General features: G+C 39.8%; 1 protein-coding gene across 2 annotated transcripts in view; it reads right to left on the minus strand.

Moving 5' to 3' along the window:
• LOC111567437 (glutamate receptor ionotropic, NMDA 2C-like) overlaps positions 1-20,136 on the minus strand; it is a 69,914-nt gene that overhangs the window by 29,364 nt on the left and 20,414 nt on the right. The window contains exons 4-8 of one of the 2 annotated variants that reach the window (XM_035947404.2): positions 10,997-11,062; positions 9,541-9,729; positions 7,908-8,185; positions 6,806-6,920; positions 1,167-1,378 (exon numbers count right to left, since the gene is read on the minus strand). In XM_035947404.2, coding sequence (XP_035803297.2) covers positions 1,167-1,378; positions 6,806-6,920; positions 7,908-8,185; positions 9,541-9,729; positions 10,997-11,062 — 860 coding nt within the window. Of the gene's footprint in view, positions 1-1,166; positions 1,379-6,805; positions 6,921-7,907; positions 8,249-9,540; positions 9,730-10,996; positions 11,063-20,136 lie in introns of both variants that reach the window. The other variant, XM_023268561.3, reaches the window with a different exon arrangement.

A 20,136-nucleotide genomic window follows, 5' to 3' on the forward strand; every position in this document is an offset into this window, starting at 1 on the left:
AGTAAACTGATTTCATGGCAGTCTTAGGCAGACAGACAGACTGTAAATGAGAATACCATTTCCAAACGTTGTAAATACGTTGCGTATTTGCCAGAGAGCTTATCTTGTCAAACAAATTGGAAACTGAGATGACGAAGTGGTGGAGGCTGGTTTTTACAACAGATCTGTGATTGAACCCCTGACAGACTGTTTGTGGTTGTTTGAACATAATGAAGACGTCGTGGTTCCTGATGAGCTCCAGGAGCAGCTAGTCAGAGGTAATAGCTGTTTAATGGCTGTCTTCTGCCACGCTGCGATCTGCGTTTGACACCGGAGGTGTGTTTTCAAGTGCTTAGACACTCGGCACACACAATTACTGTGTGTTTAATGAAGTGTGGAGGTCTGCGGTGTCTGAACTAAAGTGGGGCAGAGGAGCACCGAGGGAGAAGCAGATCTGTGGAGGACTTGGAGATGTTTCAGTATACCCACGGTTTGGTAACCAAACCAAAATAAATCACATCTAAACCTTGTGTTCAATGTTTGACTTTGTCTAAAAAAAAGCAGTCAAAATGACAGAAAAAAGTTGCATTTTTATTGGAAGACAGAAACTTTCTGATCAAAGAACAAACAATTGATCCTGTCAGTTTAGGAGCATGTGGTTGTTTTTTTGTCTTCCAGCTGCTGTTTCCGAGTTCGACAAAGAACTTTTAAACTCAACTTTGAAGTGGATGAGAAGTCCTAAAGAGTGCTGGAAAGTCTGAACGTAAAACTACAGTTCAAAGAAAAGGGAACAAACCGACTGACGATGAGGATGGTGTGATATCGATGAGAGCTGCAGGACAAATGAGTGAAATCTGAGTGGAAGTTTAGGTTTTAGAAGCTAAATGCTGCACATGGTTGAAGACTGAATAGGAAAACATCCACCTATGACTACTTTGGGCTGCATTAAAATTCTGTGCTGCTTCCACCATGTTTACCATCAAATAGACCATTTATCTCCAGTCTCTTTTCTCTGGCCTGGTTTTAAAATGCATAGAAATGCCATGGATGAGGCCAAACCAGCATTTTAAACACATGGCAATGGCACAGATTGTTTTTTGCAGACCGTATGGAATTTTAAGCTGTATTTGTGTGTTTATATGTACATATTTATGCACATATATCCTGTTTTCATATTGCTGCTTTACCTCTCGGTGTGGTTGGACTGTCGCCTGCAGGGCACCGTGTTCCGGACGCAGGTTCCGGTTCCAGGATCCACGTTCTCCACCATGACAAAGGGATGCTCCTCCAGCGTGGCCACAGTCAGGTGTCGGTCGTCGGACAGATGCTCGAGGAAGCTGCCGTATCGAGGCCAGATTGGATAGCGAACCTGGAGGATGCCTCGGGCGAACGTCCCCACCTGAGGGAGGGAAAAAAAAGAGCTCATTGGTATCTTGTTCATGCGTGTTTGAATCTGACCTTCATGTCAAACCTCTTTCCTGTCCTGTCGCTCCCTGCTTCGCAGGATGACTGATTCTTTTAATTTTATAAAGTGAAAATTAGCATGTGCTGACCTGGAGGAAGAGGATTAGAAGATGAAAGGAGCAGAGTTCATTAAGGCATGATGAGGAGACTTAAAAGTGTTTGAGGAGGAAAAAAAAGCCCCAGAAACTAAAACAAAGAGCAAAGCGACTGCATTCCATGAATAATACATCCCAGCATGTGTTGCCTTCAGTCTGTGTTCATTTAGTTGACTGATTATTCAATTATTAATTTTCCTTTTTTGGGCTAATAAACAAATTGAAATGTCACTATTCATAAATGGAAACTACTGGAGTGATTACTGCTGTTTATTAGGTGTATTTTTCTGCCTTGTGGAGCTTTATTAGCTCTTTAGCTAATAAAGCTCATTGAACTGAGAATAAATCAACAGAGAGGCTCCGGCAGAAACTATAACAAGATAACTGCTGGAAAAAAAGCAAAAAGAAGAGTTATTTAATGTGAGGTGGAGCTGCTTTGGACCACGTCATACGATGAATAGTCCCTGAAAGCTCAATGAAAAGCTGCAGGAGAAGCTGTTAGTCATCAGCAGACCTAATGATCCATGCACGGCTCGGCCACAGAGACTTACTGCATGTGAAACTCTCACATTTAATGAGAACTCTTTTTCATTCTCAGCTGAGGCTTTTCCTTCGTCATACATGGATGACTTCAGATCTGTGAGATGCTGCAGCACGTCGCTGATTTGTTTCTGTGAATGACGGACTCACACATGTCACTTGTTGAAGATCAATCGTTCGTCTATTATGGGATTTTAACATGCAGAAGCTCCGTCATGTTCGTGTCATTCTGTGTGGATCATTGAATTCTGGGTTGAAACAGTGAGATAATCTTCCTGTAGTCGTATCTAGACATGAAGACAGTTGTGGAGATGCTCCGAGCCAATCAGCCGGCTGAGTTCTGACACTGACGGATGGATTCCCTCATTAAGGAGAGCAGGAATCGACCTTGATGTGAATGATCCACATTAACACAGCCTCTGTCAGTGTCATCATCAGCGACATTCATTCTGTCAGGATCAGAACATCCTCAGATAGGAGCACAAACGTTTCTACAGATAAACTGCTGAGATTTCAGCCACACTTTAGGTGAATGAAACTTTTTTATGCTGAGGAAAATCCCTCCGAAATGGATTTTTTTTTTACACGTAATTAGTGGCATGGACCCTTTTCCATCAATCTAACAGCGTCTAAACTTGTCAGCTTCATATTTGACTGAGAGCTCTGCTCACTTTTCTGTGAAAGTCAAAACAGCAATCTTTAGAGGGTCTACACTGGAAAAAAAGATAAATTAAAAAGGTGAACTTTAGCAGAAATAAATCATTAAAGAATACATTAAAAAAAACTGGACTACATGTCTCCCATCATTCCATTGTTTTTTCACTTAGCTGCTTTTTATTTCATGGTTTTGTTTTAATTCACTTGTTTCATTTGTTGGTTGGATAAGTTTAGGCACCAAAACTACTTGGTTTAGTTTAATAAAAGGTCATGATTTGGGTTAAAATACTGCTTTAAAAACATTAACCACATGTGGCAGTGACGACACCAGCAGAGAACATCTGGATCAAGATTCTCAGCATCCATTTCTGATGTTTCGAGGTCAATCAAACTTCCCTACATGTTGGGAATTCATTCCCAGGGAACCCGGTGCCTTCATTTGGGACTCGAAGAGGTGCTGATGTCAGGAAAAGCTGCATTGTTTTGTGTCGAATATCTGAAAAAAGGCCAACATGATGATTTTTTGTCACTCTCAGCATCTTATCAGAAGTTTTCTTGAGCCAAAACATGAAAAATGACTGAAAAGCTTCTCACAATCTTCATAAAATGTCTGATTCCTGACATTGATTGATTCTAGTGAGCAGCAGGATGCATTAATTATTTACCAGTCAGTATCAAGACTCACAACAGAAAGATCTATAAAAGAACAGTACACTTTCAGATCTACAGTGTTTTAGTAATAATCGATCTCTGAAAACAACAGATCTGTTTCTGTAACATGATGTTGAAGCTGCTGTTTATTAGATTTTCTCTGCCTCCTTAGAAGCAGTTTCTTTAAAACATCACCTCAGTAACAAACAGCTGCTAATTTACGCTCTCAGACCCATGATTTAAACCAAAGAAACACTTTGTTCATCTAGTTTATGAGGCGTTTGTCTAGGAAAGGATGAACATAATCAAAAGTTTCAATTAGACTCCTGCACCCTGTCTGGCTTTCTATTTATATTTATTAGCGCAACATTTTACTGCACCAACATTAAATAGAATGAAGTCTATCACTAAAATCTGCTCAAATAAATGCATCTTTGCAAGTTAATGTGCCTGAAACTTATAAAATGACTTCAAAATAACAATAATTTAGAGTCGTGTTCTTGTTCCTCTTCATCCTGAATCTCACCCCGACTGGTCGAGCAGACGGCTGCCTTCCCTGAGCCTGGTTCTGTCAGAGTTTTGTTCCGTTAAAGGTGTTTTTTCTGGTTCCTTCCCACCATCGCTGACAGCTTCGGGAATCCAAGGATAACTGTGGATTGTTGGGTTCTTTGTTTGAAATACGTGAAGTATAATGAGATGACACGTTGTGAATTGGTGCTAAATAAATAAAATAAATTGAATAAGTAAAAGCCCAATATTCATCCTCGTTGTAATTCCGTTCTGGTGTCCACTAGACAGGTCTCCACCTCCCTGAACTGAGATTTCCATTTGTTTACCAAAAAAGAGACAAAAGACACAAACTACAAGATTGCAGATGAATTTGACTGACAGCATTATTTTCTTTTCAACAATGTTCCTTATGTATTACAATAATTATCTTATTGTAAATTCTTTTGACCACAATAATTGTAAAGTCCTCATCTCCACCAGTTCCTTGACCTCGTTTGCTTTTAGGACCGGTAGCATACAGTCATTTTAATGAGGTTTGGTAGAAGTCAAAAACAGTAAAAGAGTGAGCAGGAAAACCAAAACTTTAAGCTGAAAGATTCCAAAGCTCTTAATAGAACTGAAGGGAACAGCAGAGTCACTATGACCCACCACCTCCACATTACTGTTAGTTATCTGATCCATGGCTCATATAAAATCTTCATTATTTCAGCTTTCTATTTACTGATGCTAAAGGAGAGGATCCTGACAATAAAAGACAAGTTTCCTGCTGAAATGTCACCCTTCAGATGATGATAAAAACAACATCATGTTATCCTGTCAGCTTGTCACAGCCGAGGAGAGAAACTGGAAAAGAGAGTAAACCGTGACGAGTCCTTCTAATGGATGAGTTAGGAGACACGACGAGGACAATCAAGTCCTGATGAGACATGACGGAAAAGGAGACAAGGTTGGAGAAGGTTCACAGAATCCAGACCTCTTCTTTTAAGATGTCTCATTATGGACATCCAGCTCAATGAGGACGTAATGGAGAGTCTGTGGGACGCCTTTAAGATCCTCTCATATAAAGCAAACCCCGCTTTGGCACAATGCATGTGCATGTTCATCCACACACAGCAGCAGGAGGTGACAGTGATGAAGGAGGTTGGTCTTTCCAGGCCAGAAATAAATGAGTTCAACTGTAGCTGTGAGATTACGTTCAGGTCTCTGTTTAGGGCTGTGAATGTGTGCTCTGGTGATTGAAAATACAGGAAGTCAGAGAAGGAAACCCGGAGATGCTCGGCATTATTGATTCAAAACGATGTCTACACTTGTACCTTCAAATATCCCCCGTTTGTGATGTTCTGAGTTATTTCCAAATGCTTCTACACGTCAGAGAGGCGTTTTCACACTCAGAGGCTGCGACATTCGGCTCACGGAGGCAATTCCTCTAATTTGTACTGCAAATCGTGCACCTTCTCAAAGTCACAACTCAATCAGATCCAAGCAGACAGGACATGATTCACACGTTTTTAGAGGAAGTCATTAGACCAGTTTATGAGATGTTCAAAGCTGAAATTTTCTGCAGTTGAAGCTCGTCCTCTAAATGTTTCTGTGGGACAACACGCCTCTTCTCCACTGAATCACAGCAGCAGGAAGTTTATTTAAATAGTTGTTAGTTCTATAGTTTATTTAAATAGTTTTTAGATCTATAGTTTATTTAAATAACTCCTTTCTGTGGTTCAGAGTTTAGCTCAAGGAAACACCGACTTGCTCTGGATGTCAACATGACGTCTTGTCAGCTATATTTGGCCTTTAACAGAATATAACGACAACAAAATGAAGCCAGAAACCAACAAAACATGACCCATAGTTCATGCAAACATCAGCGTCTGCTTCAGCACTTTAGAAATCATAAAGTTCACGGTGCATTCGATGCATTTATTATATTACAGTTTACTGTCATCACACAGCTGGACTTCCACCCTCCTCACTGGCAAAAAGAAATAAACTTAAAATAATAAACTGGGGCTTTGTGGAATTTTCCCTTTTTATTTTACTTTTTTTCAGTATTTTTTTTAAATGCCCAAAAGTATAAGTAAAATTACTAAAATCTACTGTGAATTTACACATTTAATGTCACTATGAATACCCAGAAAATTTCCTTTTTTAATTTTTTTTTTTTTTTTTTACAAAAAACCAACAACTTAAAAACAAAATGCTAAAATATGTTGCCAGATTTTTGCACAATTTTCCAAATGTTTCCTTTTTAATAAATTATACTGCTGAATTCAGGTTTAATTCTGTAAATCTACTTCTAAAATTACACACAATTAATCAGAATACCAGAAAAAGAGGTCTTAATGTATCATTTTATATAGATTTCTTTGACTAATAAGTGATATCTTGCATAATTACAGATGTTTTCACAACAAAAATGTTAAATGGATGCGTTTTTGTGAGTGAATATTATCTATATGCAACAGAAATCTGACAGAGTACCGGATTTATCACTTTGTAATATATCTGTATCACAAAATCTATTATTATTAAAGGTAATTTTATTGTTTTAGACATGTAAACTTCCTTCATTAAAAAATAAAAAGCCAAAAAAACATCTTCTGAAAAGAGAGAAAAGATCTGAAATTATTGAATTTACTGTATTTTAATTTAAAAATATATTTTAGAGTACGCTTTGTACGCTAAATAAGGGATTTTCTTTTACAACTTTTTCATTTATTTTTTATTTCCTTTTTTTTCTCCTGTATCGTGCTTGATCCCATGAAGGACGGGAACAAAGAGAACAAACATTTATATTCCTGGGATGTTTTTAATGTTAGCTACAGTCAGTGGTTGAGCTTCGAGGTGTTAAATTCTTTAAATTCTACCGTTCTGGTTCTAAAAGTGTCCCTATGTTGGTTTCAGTTCAGTACCTTGTCCCAGAGCCTCTCCCGGTCCAGAGCGATGATGACCATGGACGGGTTCAGGAGGAAGCCTTGGTTGTTGAAGGACAGATCTTTCCTCTCCCACGTCACGTTCAGCATGTGTCTGACAGAAACACAATCAAGGATTTTGATTCCACGTTCTCCACATGAGGATCTGCATTATAATTTACATGCAAACACGCACACAATGATCACCTCCTAATGAAAGCTAAAGCTCCAGGAGGCTGCGTCTAATTGGCTCATTAGAGGCCGATGGCAGTAGCTGATTGGTCGGACGGCTGCAGGTTCCTACTGAGTGATTCTTAAGACGTAAATACAGGATAGACTGGCTGCTGAATAATGAATCCACAGCAATTAACATTTCAGACCACATGCATGAAGACACGAGCAGTACTTTCACTTCATGTCATGTTGGAGAAAAGTTGTGTTTCTTTCTGTCTAATATACCATTCTTATTATTATTATTATTATTATTATTATTATTATTATCATAGGCAATTTTATGAGGTAATCGTTTTTAAACAGTTAAATATTACTGATTAAACATCTAAAATCCCCAAAAATATACATCATCTTAGGTAACATTAAGGCTAGAAAATGTATTTTATTTATGGAAAATTACATTTTTGTCTTGCACATGGTTAGCTTGAATTATTTTACACCACAGAATACCAACAATATTTTGTCATTGTTCTTAATATTTTCATACAATAAAGCTGAGTAGAACTATCACCTTATAAGGGTGACCACTTTAAGAGTTGTAGTCTATCAGAAAATACACATTTCTGTTTTTTTTTCAAGTTAATGAGAGTAATTTAAGTAAAATCATATTAATTTTTCTCCAGACCAGAGTCACAAAAGGGTTTATAGCTTCGTGAAGAAACAGGAGCAAATTGAAGCAAGGGTGTATCTACCTTTTTCTATCTACAGGCCACATAAAGGAAACTTTATCGCACTCATACAGCAGAATTTCTAACTAATTTCTAACTAACTGTGGCTGCATTTTGAACTAAACTCCAGTGGATTCCAACAGTCAACATCTCCAAAGACAAAACAAAGACGTGCAGCAGATGTTGGGATCTTGCCTCACCTGAACAGAGTGTTGTTGTCGGAGTGTTTACCCGGTTTGTTGCAGTCTCCGTGGCCTTCAGGGATAAAACCAAACTGTTTTTTGAAACCTTCCGCCCCTTTGGCTACGATGGCGACTCCCTCCCTCACCCTCTGCCTCAGGCTCTTCCTCCACTGGTCCGTGATCACTCCGATCACCCCGATGGGGAAGCTGACAGGTGGAGGGCTTTCAGGGTTGCCCACGGCCAGACTGGGGAGGATCCAGATGTAGCCCGGACCCAGCAGACCCACCTCAGCTGCCTGAGAGAATAGGTACTGAGCCTCTTCATGGGAACAATAAGCCAGCAGGACCTGAGAGTCCACCTGCAGACAGAAGAGGACTCTGCAGCAGGAAACACAAGCTGAACGTATGGAACAATGCTAACCCTAACCCTCTAACCCTAACCCTACTAACCCGAGAAATCTGTAGCAGGAAACACAAGGTGAATGTACAGAACGACTCTAACCCTACTAACCCTAACGCTACCCCTAACCCTAGCCCTGATATCTAATCTTCTCTCTCTGTTGAGCTGGCGGGGGAGCATCCTCCCCAGCAGAGTAGAATTCTTAGCACCCTGACCCTGACCTCTTGAACTTTTTAACAGAAGGACACTAAAAGAAGCTAGGTGGCCCCTGATCCTGTGCATACTGTTGGCTCCCCCTGTGGGGGGAGGCAGCAGTTTCTCCTAACCTAACCCTAACCCTACTAACCCCTAACCCTACTAACCCTACTCCTAGAAATCTGTAGCAGGAAACACACCCTGAACATACAGAACGACTCTAACCCTAATCCTACTAACCCTAACCCTGTAGACAGAAGAGAAATCTGTAGCAGGAAACACACCCTGAACATACAGAACAAATCAAAGCCTAATCCTACTAACCCTACTAGCCCTAATATTACTAACTCTAACACTAGAAATCTGTAGCAGGAAACGCAAGCTGAACATACAGAACGACTCTAACCCTAATTCTAACCTTAACCTTACTAACCCTACTAACCCTAACCCAAGAAATCTGGAGCAGGAAACGCAAGCTGAATGTACAGAACGACTCTAACCCTAATCCTAACCTTAACCTTACTAATCCTACTAACCATAACCCTACTAACCTTAACCCTAGAAATCTGTAGCAGGAAGCACAAGCTGAACGTACAGAACGACTCTAACCCTACCCCTACTAACCCTAAGTACTGCAGATTATAAGGACCTGAGAGTCCACCTGCAAACAGAAGAGAAATCTGGAGCAGGAAACACACCCTGAACGTACAGAATGACCCTAACCCTAATCCTACTAACCCTAACCACCCTACTAACCCTAACCCTAACAACCCTAACAACCCTACTAACCCTAACCCTAGAAATCTGTAGCAGGAAACGCAAGCTGAATGTACAGAATGACTGCAAGTTATAAGGAGCTGATAACACTTTCTGTTCAAGTTCACACTTAGGAAACAGCTTCTGTTGCTGTATTCCATATAATTTTTCAGCTTGACTAAGTTAATTACATTCTTGACTCAGTAAATCACTTGTTTGAATCCTGCAAAAATGGTTACTTTGGAAGCCTTTTCACACAAACTCAGACATGACAGCCCGATGTCTTGGATCTCCTCGTACCTGCTGCAGCAAACGTTTGGTCTTCGCATCATTCGCCCCGACAGACATTTCCGTGGACAAGACGTCCTGCAGATTCCACAGGAAGTAGGAAGTATCTGTGTAGGACTGAACTATATCCACAAAGGTGTCGTAACCCGGCAGCATGCTGGTGATCACCGCAAACTCCCCCCAATCGTACTCCTCCATCATCTGGAACAAACGAGCATTTTCAAGATATTAAGGTTAGAAAATGTAGTTCAGAGATGCATGGTGATGCACATGTGGCACTGGGGGGACTGAAAGCTATAAACTGGAAAAAATATGCTGGCTTGCATTCTTACTGAGATCAATATGACTCTGACAGGCTGTAGGGTGAATTAGTAGGTTCAGATTAAACACCAGACTCAAGGTCGTCCAACTCGTAGCCCCCTTAAAAATGCTAATTCTCTTTTTTACACTTGTAAGTTTTAAAGTGTATTAAGTGTAAATTGGTGAGCCTTAGAGACACTGGTAGGTGGATTTTGTTACCTGTTGACTGAGCCAAGCCATCTGTCTCCACCTGTTTCCACTTTTATGCTAAGCTAAATGAACCAGCTGCTACATTATTAATCATACTGACAGCAGATGGTAGCGATCGTTCTCATCTTGCTTCATGTAAGCAAAGAATAACAGGTAAAATATCAGAACTAGTCCTTTAAGTATTAAATGACTTGGATCAGGAAGTCTTGTAATTAAAACTAAATAACAGTAATGACCAGAAGAAGCTCCGCGTTTCATCACAAACATACCTGTCTGCTTCCAAATGAAAGTCTCTCGGTTGTAAAACTGCTGTGGTCAGATGATGAGGTAAACTTAGGGTAACGCAGACTTAACCAAAATTATCCTGTTGATTCCCAAATTATCTGTGACAAAGAGGCCTTCTAATCTCATGAGAATTTGCCCAATCCATCATGAACAGAGACTGTATTAGTTTAGTGGAAACTGGTCCAGAACTTCAGATCAGGGATTCCCCTCCAGCCGATGGTGGGATGTCCCATTAATCAGCCTGAGAGCTCCCGTTGGTTGGGTTTGACCCTGTGACCATTTGGTATGACAACCTACATTTTATTTTAAACTACTGACCCCGTTGTCCCAGTTTTTGGTCCGATACAAAATGTGCAACCATTTTTCAAAGGTTTCCAAGCGTCCAACTAAAATGCAAATAACAGTTGTAAATTCTGTAGAGTTGCAGTCGTGAAATTTTAAATCAGGTTCAGTGAGACCAGGTTCATTTAAGGTTGTTTTTTAATCACAGAAAAATGTACATTTTCCAAATGTTGCTCTGGTTTTATTATAACTGTCTCTTATCCATAGTGTGAGGTTGTTGGTCTTGAAGTTTTGCAGCTTTTAGAGACAAAACTTCTGCTTTTTTAAAGGGAAATTTCAAATAATAACCCAGAACTCAAGCTACTGCAAGCTAGTAATTATATGTCTATACCTTAAACATGCAGACAACCTGCTGCTCCAGAGACGCCCCCATCTGCAGAAAGGACGATCCTTCAGCCTGGAAGAACAAAGAAAGTCTCAATTAATGATTCAGGTTGTCATTGGTCAAAGACGCAGGGTGGAGCTTTCTTTCACATTGGTTTAAAATGCTGTTAAACAACATGAATTATGAGTCCTGATTGGGTTTTATGCACCCTCAGGTCATGAAATATTCACTTGTGGAAAAAAAAACTCGATATCTTCAGCAAATCCGTAAAAACATGGAAGTACAGTGCTGAACCTGTCACAACACGAGCGATCTGTCGGAAGGTTTTCGGATTAACTCGTCTGCTTCTCCTCACCTTTAACATTATTACTGCGGCGGAACATGTAAATTTGGATGAAACTTGAAAGACGGTGGGTTTTTAATAAAAAGGTCCGCGTGAAGGGGGGCGAAGGAAACTCGGGGGTTTCTGATTTGATGACGAGGCGACCCTCAGATGCCGTCCTCTTGCTCAGGAAGCATTTTATCACTTGTCAGGGTTAAAAGTCACGTATTCGGCTCAGTGGAACGGACTTACAAAACCAATTAAATGAGAAATGACAGAAAAAGAAAACTATAAGCGTAGTGTGCTTGAAAGACGGCACTTCCTTAAAAACTCTTTAACTATAAAATAAAAGCCTTAAGTTTTTTACATGTATGACAGGAAACCATTTAAAATATGAGTGATTGACAATAACAGCATATTTTTACACCCTACAGCAATAAAGATGCAAAGTGATGCGTCCTGTATGGAACAGCTACCATGAATATTTAAATGACACCTTTTATTGATGCTTTTCATTGCTTTATCGGCCGTATTCATCCTCGGTGTGATGTGAGTCTCTGAGCTGCTCTTGTTCTGTCAGGAACAGGTCCGATGTTGTCTCTAGTGTTAGCATACATTTGCATTCCTACTTGCTGTGTGTCGACAGAAAAGGAGGTTGCATGAGTCCAACGAACCAACGTACTTCAAATAACATTCAGATAAAACAGGCGACAGTCACGAGAGGAGGAGGAATGTAAATGGAAAGGAGTGTAAGAGGGGCTGAGTACAGACAAAATGATCGACAGAAGCAGAAAATAAAACATCATTGTGTCCTTTAAAGTGAACTTGGTCATATGGGCTCATTTTCACACATATATACACATACAAGAACACTGAAAATAAAACTAATTTATATCGAGAGGAAAACTCAAAGATTTGATGATTTTTAGGTCAAACCACGTTGAGACATCTGTCATACAACTGGGTCAAAGTTGATTGGAAGTAAACCTTTTTTAGACATTTAGGTCGAGTGTAATTGTTGTTTCACCAGTCGTTTTTCACCATGAAGCAGGCCAAAATTACACGCTGAAACCAATCATTTAAATTCAGTCTACAGCTTTATTTTACCTCCACATTAACAAAGCCATGCTCAAGAGGCAAATACATACAAAATGCAGCGAACTAAAATATTGGGTTCTAATGGGAACATTGTGGGGATTTTGTTGAGGAAAACTTTATCGAACACTCTTTTAAAAAACATTCACACATTGTCATAGGATAAAAGAAGGACATCCACAAGAAATGTTTGAGGAAGAACCTCTTTAGAATGACTTTAGAGAACTTTATTCTCCTTTCTGGGAACTAAAGAATAGCTTCTGACTGAAAACATTACTAGAACTTGGCAGAAATTTCTCAGAATGTTTTTACAACCAAACACATCCATCTGGGCTCTTTTAAATGAGCCTCTGCTGTAGTTACCAGAGGTTTGGTTTCTCCAATAGCCCTGTGATGTAAGCAAGAGCAAGAGGCTGCAGAAAATTTGAGCCAAGCAGGAATATTCTAAATTAGATTTGATAACAGACTGGCAGCTGGTGCAAGAGGCTGCAGATCAGGGAAATATAGTCTCCTTTTTTCTTTTTTTGCATCTGTCCTCGTACACTAACCAGGAATAAATGTGAAACTGACTGTATGAGGAGTCATGCAGAAGGAGAGAACGCAGATAGTGTTAAACTGTCAAGTGCCGTTTGGGATCAGGTCTCAGATCTCCTCAGTCTGTTCTGGTCTCAGAGGACTAACTGTCATCTCTCCTTCCTGCTGCTCTTCTCTCTCCCACAGCTCAGAGCCTCAGCAAAGCCCCAGAGAGCTCTGCAGCCTGAGGAATACCACCAGAATATCACAGACACACTCTCTTTCACTCAATTTTACCAGTTTTATCTGTCTGAGCTTGTTTGAGACTCACCTCCAGGAGCTCTAACGCCACCAGACTACTGACTGGCTACGCACCAGAACAGCTATAAAAATAGAGAACACAACCGTGTCAGGCTGTCACTGAATAAATAAAAAGTGGCAGTGCTGGTTAACTATAGCGCCCCACTTCAGCTGCCAGAGGAGCGTTCAGCTGCATTATACGAAGAACCGCCATTAAAATCCAATTAGCTGTGTCCGAGCTATTAAACAAACCAATAACGGGCGACCCTCGTAGTCAATTCGGTGTTTTATCACAATCCAATTAGCAAGTCGAAATCAAAGACAATTTTCACTCTCTCCTCCCAACAAAACCAGCTTCTCCTCCATGTCTGAGCCTCCCAGCAACACATGAAGACACAGAGTTCATCCTCCTCCATCGTCCTCCTCCTCCCAGCCGTCTTCTTCTGTCACACTCAGGCATAATTAGCAATCCGACTGCAGCAGCGTATGCTAATGTGACAGGAAGACAGTGGACATGGTGGCTGCTCACACTCCTCTCCTCCTCCCCCCATCGGAGGAAAGACCGGCGTCGTTCAAACACAGATGCTCAATCACATGCCGATACAAACACATCTAAAGTTAAGATGCTGCTTCAAAATCTCTTGGAAAGTTTATGTCTCGAGTACAAATCACGAGAAATGAACAGGCAAGCTTCCTTATAATGAAAATCCACAATAATATACAGCTGAATATTGTGTTTTTACTTGATTACATATATCTGATGGCCATAATTTCTTTGCAAATTGAGATTTCAACACCATACCAATGAACAGAAGTGAAAAAGTGTATGTAAATGTGTCTGCAGATTACAGAGGAGGATATTCTAATCAACTGTCTTGACTCAGGTACTTTTACCTTGAAGAATACTTTGGTACCACTGATTTAGTGCAAATCTGAATGTAATTACACGTTTCTACACTACTGCACTGCATCTGTCACAGCACCCATCCAACAGTCGCCGACATTTCAGTAAAAAACCTCCAGATCTGAATCCAATCGTGGTGCTTGAATAAAAGCCAGAAAACCACCAGAGTAATTAGGATCCATCCTCTGGGGGCCACGAATGCCTGTAAATAACTTCATCCTTCTAACAGTTGTTGACTTGGTGGTTGACTGACCAACTGACAGACATCAGCATCTATGGAGACGCTCTGTCAGAGGAGATCAACAACAGTCAAAAACCTAGATTTTTAAAATTTTTAGTCCCACACTATTGCTCATATTTGACAAACACCTGATCCTGCACCTCCAAAAATGCAAATGTCCAGACCGTATCTGTCTGATAAATGCTTCGGCCCTACTACAGGTGGAAAAGAGGTTTTCACTTCAGGATTTATAGTCTCCACATCCAAACTGATATTAATCAGGCGGTGTCACTTGAGTCAAATATTCAGACTTGACAAAAATCCTCCTGAGCCTCAGAATACATGATAAAACTGTTGATGAATGATGATAGATGGCGCTCTCTGTGACAGGGAGATTGCTTTGACATGACAGATTGGTGGAGTGAAGTAACTGAATCCTTCCACCAGAGTCCATTTCAGCCTCGTGACTCTTTACGAAACAGAAACACCTTCAGTGATGAGCAGAAGCCAGAAAGCATCATGAACTACAAAGAGTTTTCATTCAGTTTGTGCAAGAAAAGCTTTTTAAAAATAGTTTGTTTTCACACACGTTCAACAAAACCTGGAGATTATAATCTTAGAAGCTGTGGTGGTTGTGTTGTCGTGGATGGCACTGACCTTTTCAACAAATACACCTAACCCATTTAGATCACAATATACCAACTACTGCCCTCGGTGTACATTCTGACACTCAACCTCAGCATCCTGAACTGACCCTAACCCTTTAGCATCACTTTCAAATGCACCAGACTCCTTTGATGTCATTCTCAAACTAGCAAGGTAGTCTGATGGATGTCAATAGAAGTCCCTCAATGCCTAATTCTGATCATATATAAGATGGCAGACAAATGTTCTCTGCTAGTGTTGACACTGTTACTCATTTTCAGACTCTAAATCAGGACTCACCATTGTGTTAGCCAAGATAAAAGAGGAGAAGGTTGTTGGAAAAGTTTGTCTTATACATGTGGTTAATGTTGTGAATGGATGCATTTTATCCTAAACCTTGATGTTTTCCTAAATTTAACCAAATAATATTGGTGCCTAAAAGTACCAGAGCAAAATAACAATTTTATCTCCTTGCATTTTGGTCTAGATGTTGCTTCTAAGCTTGATCTGATGGACATGAACTTGATGTATTTCAGTGGAGAAAACTAAGTGACTTTAAAACCCAAAACTAATAACATGCGTTTATATGACTGAAACTTTCACATCTACAGGCACATTACTGAAGACATGACCTTGTTTTCAGTTAGGGCCCTGAAAGTGGCCAATTCTTTGGAAATACCGCCGGTGATACTTTCTACCAAAGTAGTTTTGATGCTTTGAAATGCAGCTTTATGTATTAGCTGTATATACAGCTTTTAGTATGATAAATGTGGGACGATCTGTAATGTTTTGAGGGTGTTTTGGGGCTGTTGTTGAGGGAACATCTTATGGAATGTTCTTCTAAGGGTGCTTTCACACCTGTTAGTCCGCTAAAGTGGTTCGTTTGGACCCAAAAGTTGTTACAATGTTGCTATTTTCAACTGGTTCGGTTCGCATTCACACCAGTGTTTTCGCAGGTGAACCTACTCCAATTAATGTTATATCTCCCCCCAGTCGTTTGGCGGCGCTGTTTACAAAACAAGGCGTTTACGATGACGTAGGTGTACACTGATTGGCGTAAAATTCCCTGTGCAGGTTGCTACGGAAGCTCCCGTAGACCAAAAAGTCTGCTGCGCCATCAAGTGGTCCGAATGGAGACAGGTTTGTGTTCTCACCAGGAGCGAACCGAACTGGAGTTCACATAGAAGTGGACCGAGACCACCTCCCGAGGGTGGTCTCGGTGCGGTTCGTTAGTCCGAACCAAAAAAATCTGGTATGCTTTCACATCAGCCCAAACGAACCGTACTTGCAGGTGTTGCGGACTCCAGTCCGCTTTAAGCGGACTAAAAGACGTAGATGTGAAAGCACCCTTAAACGTCTCCCCAATAAAAACAAAGGAAGGATGCTTTCAATGCGACATTCAGACAAAAGTTTTCAAGATGGTATCAAAGGCCTCAAACAACAGAACATCCTTTGTAATGTGATATAAAATTGGAACGTTCTGGCTGCGACGTTCTGACGATGTTCTGGGGATGTTGTTGAGGGAACAAAGAATGTTCTTCTATCAAACATTCTCACGATTCTCCATGATAACAAAGGAAGAACATTATGAAAACACTGAAAAATGTTTTCCAGATGCTATCAAGGCCTCAGCTGAACGTTCTTTATAGAAAACATCTCCTAACATTCCTGCAACATTAGGTGGAGCCTGAAGCCTTTTGGTTGACCTTATAGATTGTTCTCCTATAGAACAGTTCCTCAGTGAAACTAAATGAAGGATGTTCTCAATGTAACGCTCAGAAAACATTTTATAGATGTTGAGGCCCCAGACGCCCAAATATTTTCTAACTTTCCTGTATTGTGACACAGTAAAGGTGGAACATTTATAGAACATTCTCCTTTAAAAGGTTTGCCCAATGGAAACAAAGGAAGGGTGTTGTCTGTTCAACGTTTTCAAGATATTATAGAGACCTAACCCTCACCCTCTGATGACAGAACGTTCTTTGTAAGACGTTCCTGTGATGTGATTTATGAACAAACATGGAACATTCTGCCTAGAATGTTCTGAGAATGTTTTGGGGGTTATTGAGGGAACACATTATAGAATCTATAAAATGGTCTAACAATAATCCACAGTGTTTAAGATTCAAGATTCCTTTAATGTCATTTTCCTAAGTATCCGCGCACATAGAACATAAAACGAAAATATTCTTCACCAATGCAAGCACTTGAAACTAAAAAAGAAGAAAAACACTTTTATCCTCATGTTGTGATACCAAAGGAACGTTCAGTTCTGAGAATGTTAGCTCACATTTTAACAAACATTTTTAGAACATCTTTAGATTTACAGTCCTGTCTTTACAAAGAACATTGTAGGAACTAAAAGAAAACATGTTTGTATTTGCAGAGTTTTCTCAGAACATTACTGGAACACAAAATATGTATCTGGGATGTTTTAACAGATAATGAAACTGTCTCATCGCAAAGTGACATTTATGTCCTCATTCTGTTAACAGAAGTGCTAAACTGATGAACTTTTAATAATTTAGGGAAGCCTGCCTTCAAGTCATCCACTGCCACAAACAATTAACTACAAATTCTGACACTATACTCGATGCCACGGCATTACCAGCTCCACTGACTCCTTATTGAAGTTACTGGGCCATGCTGTCAGCTGGACATTAATGTCGTTTCATCCAGAGGGAAAACCGGCAGCGGCTCCGGGCTCCTCGTGACCTCTTTATGGAGTTTCTGGATCATGAGGCCAAGAGAGAACCAGAAGTGAAGATAGATGGAAGTCCGAAAGGACAAACTGAGAAAACGGGTCAGTCTGGCCACAGAAACAAACCCCAAAAAAGAACTGTACATCGAGTTCCAATGCAAACGTCTGAGGTCTAATATCACGACCAGACTGACCTCAGACTGACTTCATCCAGTAACTCCTGAAATATAATCTTCATCTGACAGCTTCAAATTGTAATAAATGATCTTATATGCCCAAACACTCCAGCTCAACAGTTTCTTTGCTTCAAAAATCCATCATGTGCACATTTAAAAGGCACTTTTGTTCCCATTTACTGGCATTCACCTAAAGCTGTCAGCTTTGTTTATTCCAGACTTTATCACTACCTACAACCACGATCACTCATTATTTGATGTAACCAACATAAAATGATTTGCAGGAGATCAAACGTTCACTTCCTCAAAAACAGATTTAATAGCACTTCATGACACCAGATCAGAGTTGTCATCTGTAGTTAATTAATCTTTCCTTTCCTGAAACGTTTCACAGCAGCCATAAAATCACTCTCTATTAAACGCTCATGATTTAAAGAGTAAACTCTACTTTCCCCAGAGCAACTATTATCTTCTTTATGTCCTATTAAAACCATTCATTTCCTAAATGTATTGTCACAAAGTCAGGCTTCATTGAAGCTTGATGTGTTTTGAGATCTTTCTGCATGTTTTAGGGGGTTTCAGGTTTCACTGAGTGTAGGAGGAAAGTAAACTCATCACCAGAAAGTCACTGGTCTTTGTTTTATGCATAGTTTGTACAGCAAATTCTGTTTATTTCCATCGGTTCTGATGTTTTACCTTCTATCAGTTACTAGATTTTTCAACAATACTGACTGTCCTCTAAAGGAAGACGATAACATCAGTTGTTTCTGCAAGTTCCCCAAGACAACATGTGGGATGCAGCTTTGTTCGTGTACAGATGTGTCTTTAGTTTTAGCTGCACCTGTTTCTTAGTCTGAATTTGGTAGAAATCACTTAAATTTGTTTAAAGGTCAATGTTTCTTAGGTTCAGCTTAAAGTTGCTGCAGAACTGGTTTAACTCAGGTTCACAGAGTTTAGTAAGGACAGACTTTAGGAGAGACAGCAGTAGGTTGGTCTATCTAACAGGCACTCAGAATAAACTGGAAGGATTAGTCACCCAATGCGTCTGTGAAGACGACCACGTAGACACCCGCTGTGGACAATTTCACATTGTTTGGTTGAGGATTCTTACATCCCACTGAGTCTTGTCTGAAATATAATTGTGTTAAATTTCTAGTGTGCTTCAGGTTTCTTGGAGAAGGTAATTCCTAGTTTTAACAGGAAAGAAAAGGCTTTCCAAGTCAGAGCCCTGGCCTCAGTCCTAACTACAGTCTTTGGAGTGAACTTAAACATCGACTATGAGCGGGACCTTTCTGAACTAACATCAATGTCCAGCGTTAACAACAATCATGTGGCCAAAGACAAATAAATTCTTGTACCCATGCTCCAGGGTCTTGTAGAGAATCTTCATAGAATAGTGGAGTTTGTGCCTGTAAATATCATGACCTAGTTACAGAAAACTGGATAACCCTTGAATGATTTCATGAAACCTGATTGTTAGGGTTAGCTGGAGTACTCTGAAAGATCTGGGATAACTTTGCATGAAAATATCTTGCTCTGGTTTCTAACTGCTACCAGCTTCAGGCAGGACACCTAATAGAAAGTCTAACTGGATGTGGACTGTAGGAATGAGCTTGCTTTAGGCCATGCAGCTTTCACTTTCACCTTTCATTATCTGCGTTTTACCATCAAAATCCCATTACTGTGGGAAACAACTACAGAAACAACATCCAAGTAGCAAACTGCCACACTGAAAAATTAAAGTTTTGCCAAAGATTTGGTAAGTGCAGTAAAGATAAATCAAAACAATTCACTCATTATTTTGTTGAAGGGGCACAGTTGCTGCATCCTGGGCTGAGCTCCACCAAGATGACTCTGATTTATTTAAAGAAATACAAACAAGTCAAACCCTTTTGTCATTTAACCCTCCTGTTGTCCTCATTTATGGGCACCAAAAAATATCGTTTCTTGTCTCAAAACAATCCAAAAATTCAGCAAAAAAATTCCCCAAATTTCTGAAAATTTGCAAAACCTTCAGGAAGAAAATTACAATAATTCTTTAAAAGTTTCCATTAAAAGTTTTTTTTTTTAAATCCCCCAAATTTGGTGAGAAAATTCTTGTAAATATTTTGAAAAAATGAGTAAAAATCTTCCAAAAAAATTCTAAAAATATCTAAAGTGATTCCATATATGTCAGTAAAACTTCTAATATTTTCTTTTAACATTTTAAACATTTCTTTTTTTCCAACAAAAAATGTTCAAAAATTTCCCAAAAATGTTGAAAATGTGGA

This window comes from Amphiprion ocellaris, chromosome 18, assembly GCF_022539595.1.
Source record: "Amphiprion ocellaris isolate individual 3 ecotype Okinawa chromosome 18, ASM2253959v1, whole genome shotgun sequence".
Lineage (NCBI taxonomy): Eukaryota > Metazoa > Chordata > Actinopteri > Pomacentridae > Amphiprion > Amphiprion ocellaris.